General features: G+C 39.7%; 1 protein-coding gene across 1 annotated transcript; it reads right to left on the reverse strand.

The window, feature by feature from the left end:
* Positions 1 to 6,771: 6,771 nt before the first annotated feature.
* On the reverse strand, positions 6,772 to 7,719 carry LOC104993302 (olfactory receptor 2V2). Its single transcript, XM_010846481.1, has one exon. It carries the CDS (start codon positions 7,717 to 7,719, stop codon positions 6,772 to 6,774), a length of 948 nt encoding a protein of 315 aa, XP_010844783.1.
* Between the last annotated feature and the right edge of the window lie 2,614 nt (positions 7,720 to 10,333).

Consider the following 10,333-nt stretch of genomic DNA (forward strand, 5'->3'; position numbering starts at 1 on the left):
GAGTGAGCGACTTTCACTTTCACTCATTTAGGCCACCATAGAGCATTGAGTAGAGTTCCTTGTGAGACACAGTAGCTTGTCATTAGTTATCTATTTTATACATAGTAGTATGTATATGCGGAGAAGGCAATGGCACCCCACTTCAGTACTCTTGCCTGGAAAATCCCATGGACAGAGGAGCCTGGTGGGCTGCAGTCCATGGGGTCGCTGAGGGTAGGACACGACTGAGCGACTTCACTTTCAGTTTTCACTTTCATGCATTGGAGAAGGAAATGGCAACCCACTCCAGTGTTCTTGCCTGGAGAATCCCAAGGACTCGGGAGCCTGGTGGGCTGCCGTCTATGAGGTCGCACAGAGTTGGACACGACTGAAGCGACTTAGCAGCAGCAGTAGCAGCAGCAGCAGTATGTATATGGCAATCCTAATCTTTTAAATTATACCACCACCCCTTTTTCCTATTTGTATCCATACATTTGTTCTCTATGTCTGTCTCTATTTCTGCTTTTCAAATAAGTTCATCTGTATCATTCTTGTGGGTTCCACATATAAGTGATATTATACAAAATATGTTTTTCTCTTTCTGACTTACTTCACTGTGTATGACAGACTCTAGGTCCATCCACATCTCTGCAAATGGCACAATTTTTTTCCTTTTTGTGGCTGAGTAATATTCCATTTGGGGCTTCCTTGGTAGCTCAGTGTAAAGAATCGGCCACCAATGCAAGAGACAAGGGTTTGATCCCTGGATCAAGAAGATCTGCTGGAGAAGGAAATGGCAACTCACCCCAATATTCTTGCCTGGAAAATCCCATAAACAGAAGAGTCTGGTGGGCTATAGTTCATGGGGTCACAAAAGAGTTGAACATGACTTAGTTACTTATTAACAAACAGCAAAACAAATATTCCATTTTATATATGTACCACATCTTATTTATCCATTCCTCTGTTGATGGGCATTTAGGCTGCTTCTATGTCCTGGCTATTTTATTTTATATTGAGTATTGTTGATTAACAATGTGTTAGTTTCAGGTGTGCAGCAAAGTGATTCAGTTATACATATACATGTATTTATTCTTTTTTTTTCAAATTCTTTCTCCACTTACGTTGTTGCACAATATTGAGCAGAATTCCTTATATGACTGGTTTTATTTTCACAAAAACAATAAAACATGTTTTACCCACCAAGTTCTTGGGGCTTTCAGTTGGAGGCTGATATACAGATAGATTTGTTCAGAGGGCTGAGAGAAGATGATTGAAAGAAGAGCTGGGAAGACACAGGGAGATGGAGACAGAGGGATGTAGGAAAAAAATAGGCCTCTGTCAGACTGGTACCATGCAGAACACGGTGGCTTCTGAGGAAACCCCTTAGAGTCAGTTCACACTTTCTGTTTTAACCTCCTCTGCTCACTCTGCACTACCTGGTGACCTATGCCAGTTCCCCCACGAGTTCCTGGTGTTTTCCCACCTCCACACTTGTTCAAGTTAATCTCCCAATGGAAGTCACTCAGCCTGCTTTGTCTTTTTTTATTGAAATTTTTTTTTCTGTAAAGACCCATCTAAATCTCATTGTTACTATTCTTACCTTCCAAAATTCACTCCATAGCCCTTCAGCTTTTGTTATCTCTTGCATTCTATCATCTGTTGTTCATTTTTCAGTCACTAAGTTGTGTCTGGCTCTTTGCAATCCCATGGACTGCAGCACACCAGGCTTCCTGTCCTTCACTATCTCCCAGAGTTTGCTCAAACTCATGTCCATTGAGTCAGTGATGCTATCTAACCTTCTCATCCGCTGCCACTCCCTTCTCCTCCTGCCTTTAATCTTTCCCAGAATTAGGGTCTTTTCCAATGAGTCGGTTCTTTGCATCATTAGGTAGCCAAAAAAATGGGAGCTTCAGCTTCACTATCAGTCCTTCCCATGAACACGCAGGTTGATTTCCTTTAGGGTTGACCAGTTAGATCTCCTTGCTGTCTGAGGGACTCTCAAGAGTCTTCTCCAGCACCACAATTCAAAAGCATCAATTCTTCAGCACTCAATCTTCTTTACGTTCCAACTCTCACATACATACATGACTATGGGAAAAACCATAGCTTTGACTACATGCACCCTTGTAGGCAAAGTGATATTTCTCCTTTTTAACATGCTGTCTCTGTGTGGCATAGCTTTCCTTCCAAGGAGTAAACGTTTCTTAATTTCATGGCTGCAGTCACCATCTGCCGTGATTTTGGAGCCTAAGAAAATAAAATCTGTCACTGTTTTCACTTTTCCCCCATCTAACTGCTATGAAGTTCAGGATGACATGATCTTAGTTTTTTGCATGTTGAGTTTTAAGCCAGCTTTTCACCTCCATCAAGAGGCTCTTTGGTTCCTCTTCACTTTCTGCCATTAGAGTGATATCCTCTGCATATCTGAGGTTGTCTATATAATTGGCAATTATTCTATTCTACCATGTGAAATCTGTTATGCATGCAGGCTCAGTTGCTTTAGTCATGTCCAACTCTTTGTGACCCTGTGGACTGTAGCCCGCCAGGCTCCTCTGTCCAGGGGGATTCTCCAGGCAAGAATACTAGAGTGGGTTACCATTTCTTCCTTCAGGGAATCTTCCTGACCTGAGGATCAAACCTGTGTCTTTTAGTTCTCCTGCATTGGTAGGCAGGTTCTTTACCACTAGTGCCACCTGGGGAGCCCTGGGAACTCTGTTAGGTTACTATTTAACCTACAGAGTGATCAGGTGAAACTTGATTGCCGATAGCCAAGAAACAGCTTTATGTTTATCTGGGACTACATTCACTCCTAGAAAATCTTTCTCTATGTTTTATGGAGATAAGACTGATACCACAGCTGTCTGGGCAGCTTTAGGTTAAGTCTCATCCCATTTAGTTAATAAAGACTAGCTTTCAGGTAAGCTATGATTCAGCCTGACACAGGTCACAGCTTAGATCTCCTAGCCAATCCAAAATTTTCACATGGCCCCTGCCTGATTGGGAGCTTAGGGATCCACCATAGAAAAGAGGAAAAGAATTACACTTCACTCATTCTCCAACCCTTTTCATTCTGAGACTTATGGATCTCTTTTTCTTTTGTTTTCTGGGGTTGGATAAGAAATCCTGCTGGTGGGGCAATCTGTTGAAGAATATACATCAGTGTCATGGGCTGTTTAAATCAAAGATGATGTAATATGCTGAATTTCCTTTTTCCTTTTTTGGTGCTCAGTGTTTATGTTTGTGTCTTTGTTTTTGTACTTAGCCAAGTGAGAGACTTTATTTTTCTGGGCTCCAAAATCACTGCAGATGGTGACTGCAGCCATGAAATTAAAAGACACTTACTTCTTAGAAGAAAAGCTATGATCAACCTAGATAGCATATTAAAAAGCAGAGACATTACTTTGCCATCAAAGGTCCATCTAGTCAAAGCTATGGTTTCCCTAGTAGTCATGTATGTACTGCAAGTTAGACTATAAAGAAAGCTGAGTGCTAAAGAATTGATGCCTTTGAACTGTGGTGTTGGAGAAGACTCTTGAGTCCCTTGGACTGCAAGGAGATTAAACCAGTCAATCCTAAGGGAAATCAGTCCTGAATATTCATTGGAACCCTGATGCTGAAGCTGAAACTCCAATACTTTGGCCACCTGATGTGAAGAACTGACTCACTGGAAAAGACCCTGATGCTTGGAAAGATTGAAGGTGGGAGGAGAAGAGGACGACAGAGGATGAGATGGTTGGATGGCATCATTGACTCAGTGGAAATGTGTTTGAGCAAGCTCCAGGAGTTAGTGATGGACAGAGAAGGCTAGCGTGCTGCTGTCCATGGAGTCGGACACGACTGAGTGAGTGAACTGAGCTGAAGTTTGGTTCTGTCTCTGTGTTGTATATGCTGCTGCTGCTGCTAAGTCACTTCAGTCGTGTCCGACTCTGTGTGACCACATAGACGGCAGCCCACCAGGCTCCCCCGTCCCTGTGATTCTCCAGGCAAGAACACTGGAGTGGGTTGCCATTTCCATCTCCAATGCATGAAAGTGAAAAGTGAAAGTGAAGTCGATCAGTCCGGTCGATCCCATGGACTGCAGGCTACCAGGCTCCTCTGTCCATGGGATTTTCCAGGCAAGAGTACTGGAGTGGGGTGCCATTGCTGGTCAATTATTCTTTTTAGTAGCTGCAAGGCTCGAGAATATGTTTTTATTTTTTGACCACTTGCTGACAGCTATCAGAAAAATAGTGAGCAAAAATTTACCCTTTTTGTTTGAGTTTGCAATTTATCCAGATGAGTGGACATAAATGTGGTACATATTCACAATGGAATACTACTCAGTCATAAAAAAGAATGAAATAATGTCATTTGCAGCAACATGGTTGGACCGAGAGATTATCATACTAAAGTGAAGTAAGTCAGACAAAGACAAACATCATATCACTCATATGTGGAATCTAAAAAAATGATACAAGTGAACTTATTTATAAAACAGACACAGACTCATAGACATAAAAAAACAAATTTATTGTTACCAAAGGGGAAGACTGGGGGAGGGATAAATTAGAATTCTGAGAGTAATATATTCACCCTACTGTTTATAAAATAGATAAACAGCAAGATCTACTGTATAGCAAATGAAGCTATACTCAATATTTTGTACTAACTGATGAGGGAAAGAATCTGAAAAAAGAATATGTGTGTGTATATATATATGAATCATGATATATATAATATCAATCAATCAATCAATGTTAAAAAGAAAATGTTTTCCAGAAACAGAAGTTATAACACAGAGAAAACATTCATCCATCAGAGAAGAAGTGTTGGGAGAGGGCTGGACCAAGAGGGGAGAGACCTGTCACTGGGAGTCAGTGGAGTGGTCTCAACTGAGAAAGAGACCAATGGTTGGGTCAGGTCTAGCTTTTGGCTGAGAAATTTTATTCTGTGCCACTCCTTGCTGCCACTCATTGCTCTCCTCTTTAATGGGACTAAGGAAAGTTGCTTCTGTTTTCACAAATCCCTGGAGACCCCTCCTGTGCCATATCTTCATCTCCAGTCTGCAAATTGAACTCCAAGGGAAGGAAACCTCTTTGCAAAGTTCTCTGTTCTCAGCTGCTCCAGCAAACAGTCTCCTAGGGGGACATGGAGAAGAAAACTGGGGAATAAGAGCAAGGGAGTTCACCAGTCTAAGCCCCAGTTTCCTGCCTGCGAAAGGGATGTAATGTTGTTCACTATGAAATGTTTGTAGTGATATTAAACTGAGTAGACAATCAAGTCATTTCTCCCTGGTAGGTTCTCAGACTTGTAGTTACTATTAGTGCTACTGCTTCCCATTCTCTCCAAGCCTGGAAACAGAAAACAGCAAATACCTCCCTGTGGTTTGGTACAACTTCCAGAACCCAGTTCTGTCCTCTTTTTCCTCTGTGCATACAACAAAAGCATTTTGTTCCAGGTAAAGATAATTTTATTGCAAATGTGTACAAGAACTGGTATAGAGTTTAGCTAGGTGGATACAAGTAATACCAATAGTTCAATTAAAAACATTTAAAAACAAGTTTACAAATAGTAGATCTAATTCTCCGATTTATTTCTTCTTACTCCCCCAAAGAAGAAATAGTATCATCAACTTTGCTATGTTAGAAACTAAAACAAAAAGTGGCAATTTTATTGGAGGATTTTATATATACAACACTTAAAGATGACTTTTCTATGTGTCATGCACTGTGAATATACAAATGAACCAATATTTACCACTTTCCTCATGAATCTCACTTTATTCTTGAAGAATATGACTTAAAGAAATCTTTATAAAGTTCTCAGTTACACAGGGTGAAGAGTGAGATTTTATTAGCTTTATTTGGTCATCTAGAAGCATTTCATCAAAGACACTAGCGTGAGACAATATATTAATAGGAAAAAAATGGATATCTATGTATACTCATAAAGAACATATGTGCCTGGTACATCGTAGGCTATAAATCAGTGGTAGAGATTACCAGTAAGAGTTAAGGAGTTCTTGTTTTATATATATATCCAGTTCATTTCAGTCTCTCAGTTGGGTCTGACTCTTTGTGATCCCATGGACTACAGTACACCAGGCCTTCCTGCCCATCACCAACTCCCAGAGCTTGCTCAAACTCATGTCCATATATATAACAGACATATATATATATATATATATATATATATAACAGACTTGTGGTTGCCTTGGAGGAGAGGGAGACATGGATTAGGAGTTTGGAATTAGCAGATGCAAACTATTATATAGAGTGGATTAACAACAAGATGCTACTGTATGGCACAGGGAACTATATTCAATATGCTGTAATAAACTGAAATGAAAAAGAACATATATATATGTACACATGTATAATTGAATCACTTGGCTGTACAGCAGAAATTGACACAACTTTGTAAATCAACTATGCTTCAATAAATTAAAAAATAAACAGTTAAGGAGTGCAGCTTGAGGCATTCTCTGACTGTAGAAGTAAATCCAGTTTTAAATACTAAGTGATAGCAATCCTAGAGCCTACTTATACACAGTACTTGAGCTTACAAAGTTCTGCACTTCATTTCAATGTATTCTCAAAAAAAAAAAAATTAATCTAAAAAGATTGAGAGGAGGGAAGCTGGTGTTTTACCAGAGATAGAAAGTATTACTTTGGAGTTTAAAAGACACCTCCATAAAACTTGAGGGTCATGAGCCTCATTATTAATGAGAAAACCAAGACTCAGATAGAAAAGGTATGTAACATCACAAAGCCAGGAGTGGCAGAGTCAGGCACAAAATACCCTAACTCTTCAGTGCTGGTTGACAATCCTGCAATGGTCCAGCCCTTTTCTCAGGGCTCCCATCACCTCCCGATTTCTTAAGCTATAAATGAGGGGGTTCAGCATAGGAGTAAGGACTGTGTAGAAGACAGAGACCACCTTGTCATGGCTTGGGGCCCGGTAGCGCTTAGGTCTCAGGTAGATGAACATGGCTGCCCCATAGAAGAGGAACACAGCTGTCAGGTGGGAGGAACATGTGGCAAGAGCCTTTCTGACAGCCTGAACAGAATGCATGTGGAGCACAGTTCTCAGGATACGAGCATAGGAGGCCACAATGATGGAGAAAGGAAGAAACAGCATGAAGACACAGCAAGCAAATATCACATTCTCAAAAATGGATGTGTCTATACAGGCCAGCTTTAACAAGGATAACATCTCACAAAAGAAGTGGTCCACCTCCCTCAAGCCACAGTATGGAAATGTCATTACCACCACCATCTGGATCAAGCCATCTGTTATCCCAAAGACCCAAGAGCTCCCAACAATTTGGAGACAGACCCTTTGACTCATGAGGATGGGATAGTGAAGTGGGTGGCTAATGGCCACATACCGATCATAAGCCATGAGTCCTAGCAAGAGCCCTTCAGAACCCACAAGACAGACAAAAAGGCCAATTTGCATGCCACAACCCACAAAGGAGATGGACTTCCTGCCAGACAGGAAGTTGGCCGCCATCTTGGGCACATTGGTACAAACCAACATGAGATCCATGAAGGAGAGCTGACTAAGGAAGAAGTACATGGGTGTATGAAGTTGAGGATCCATGAAGATGAGGAAGATGAGGAGGACATTCCCACAGAGGGCCACTATGAAGACCATCATGACTGCTGAGAAAAGAACAAGGTCAGTGGAACTGTGGGAAAAGATGCCCAAGAGGACAAAGTCATCTGAAGATGATTGATTCAACCATATCTCCATGGCTCAGCTGATGCTCCTGGTCACCTGAGAACATGGACAAAAATTATTGAATTGACTGACATATCTTTATTGGCAGAAAAGTCATAAGACCAATGGGGAAAATAAATGATTGGTGCCCAAACCTCAAAAGAACAATAAGGTCTTAGATATAGAGAATAAACTAGTGGTTACTGGTGGGGAGAGAGAGGGTAGGAGGGGCAATATAGGGGTAGGAAAGTGAGAAGTACAAACTATAGGTGTAAAATAAACTACAAGGATATATTGTGCAACATGGAAATATAGCCAATATTTAATAATAACTACAAATGGAAATAATCTTTAAAAATTGTAAATTATATTGTATATCTGTAATTTATATAATATTGTACAGCAACTATATTTCAATTAAAAAAAAAAAAAAAAAACAGTGTGGTCTTCAGTTGCAGTGAGATTTTTAAAATAACCCCAGGATCAGGGACTCAATAAAACTTGGCTGATAAAAATTCAAACTAATACCCTCAGTTATCCTAAGTAGAAATCCAAGAGCTTTCTTGTAAAATCTTTATAATTAATGTCTTCCACATGGATTGAACCATTTACTCACAGTCTGATGAAATTTCTAATTAATTTATTTGGAGCACATCAAAGAAAACTGGATTTCTCTTGATTTTGGACAGGATTTTTTTTTTTCTAAATATGTTATATGGAAGGGAACCAGAGACATGGCCTGATTTTACACTGACAAATTTGAAATCAAGAAATAAAAATTGTGCATATTTATTTATTTTCCCCGCTGCCTCTTTGTTTGTTTTTTAAATTTATTTTATTTTTTAACTTTACAATATTGACACTGCCTTGATTATAATGACAATATCTGAACCCAAGGAAAATAAAATAAATGATTATAAGCAACTGAATGAAAAGCATTATAATATTCTGACCACAAATTTGCTGTCCTTATGTTCTCACCAGGATAACCTTGTCTTCATTTTCAAAGTCATTTCCAGCTTTTAGATTTCACCCTCTTCTCTCTCATCAGCCACCTTCTTTTTAAAAAATATATTTATTTTTAACTGGAGGATAACATCAGCATGAACCAGCTATACATATATTATTTTTTTCCCTCCCTCTTGAACCTCCTTCCCACTGCCCACCCATCCCACCCCTCTAGGTTATCAGTCACCTTCAAATATCACCTGTTGCTTTGTCCATCCAGGGCTGTACATTCAAGGCAGGCATTTTCATGGCTCTACCAGTAGCAAAGCAGTACAGAATTTTCTCTTTAAACTTGTATTAACTGTATAGTGCCATGAAGCAAATAACTCCAAATTTACAACTTGAAATAATACAGGGAAAACAATGATAATTTCACAGTTTCTGTGGGCCAGAAATGAGGGTGCAACTTAGTTGTCGCTGACATAAAAGATTTCACATGAGGTTACCCTGAAACGGTCAGCCAGGCTGCAGTCTTCTCAAGACATCTGTGGAGGAGGTTCTACTCCAAGGTCACTCACGTGGCTGTGTCAGGCCTTGCTCCCTTTTCACAGGGCTGCTTCACAGCATGGCAGTTGACTTCTTCCAGCGTGAGTGGTACAAGAGAGAGTGAGAGCACAAGCACCCTAGATAGAAGCCATAGTTTTATAACCAAATATTGGAAGTGACATCCCATGAGCTCTGCTGAATTCTGTTCATTATTAGTGAGTCATTAAATCCAGCCCCCAGTTACTGGGAGAGCGACACACAGGGTCTGAATATCATTGAGACCATCTTAGAGGTTGTGTATCATAACCATTCACATTCCACCTCAGACTTTGACTGTTGATATAAATAGACTGGGCTCATTAATTTTAACAAGTGATCTTATCATTAAGAAATATGGTGATTTGTAATTTGCCTAGAGAATAAAGAATCAAGGATGTTAAGTTTGTCTATCTCTCATCGGATGAGAAGAGGTCTCTCTGCCTGGTTCTACTGTCAGGCAATACACAATCCATAAAAATAAATTCACCTGTTGCACCCCGCAGTGCTCACATTCATGTTTCATTTGCTCTCACAGTGATCCTGCAATGAAGGTAGAGTGGTGTTTTTAGATAGACCCTCTTTTATAGATGAGAAAATTGAGATTCTGAAGAGTTGGCTGGATTGCCAGAAGTTGCAAGGTTAGAAAATGTGGAACCAAGACTTAAGAATGGGCCTTTATAATATAAGTTCTGGAAAGTTTATGTCACATCACACTGTTCTTGTGCAAAAATATTCTTAGAAGGGCAAGTTACCTTGTCTTGAAGAAATTCTTAGTTATGAGCATCCAATTCCCTTTTTCTCTAATTCTTGGCTCATTCTATAGCCTTCTGATCCATAATATGGACTTTTAAAATTTGAAGATTTTTTTGCTCAAAAGCAGTACTAGTTTCCTGTCAAATATAGCTCTCATCATTATTAAACTAATAAGGCAGGGAGGCCATTAGACTGAGTAGCCTTAGTAGTCTATGAAGCAAACAAAAATCTAAGCTTCTAAATATTTTGAGGTTAAGAAATCAATACCTAAGGACAACCAAACACAAACAATAACTAGGCTTTTCCAATAAGCCAAATGTTTAAGTACAGCCAATTATATTTCTTTGCTTTTCTTCTGCTT

Source organism: Bison bison, unplaced genomic scaffold (assembly GCF_000754665.1).
Source record: "Bison bison bison isolate TAMUID 2011002044 unplaced genomic scaffold, Bison_UMD1.0 scf7180017864238, whole genome shotgun sequence".
Taxonomy (NCBI): Eukaryota; Metazoa; Chordata; class Mammalia; order Artiodactyla; family Bovidae; genus Bison; species Bison bison.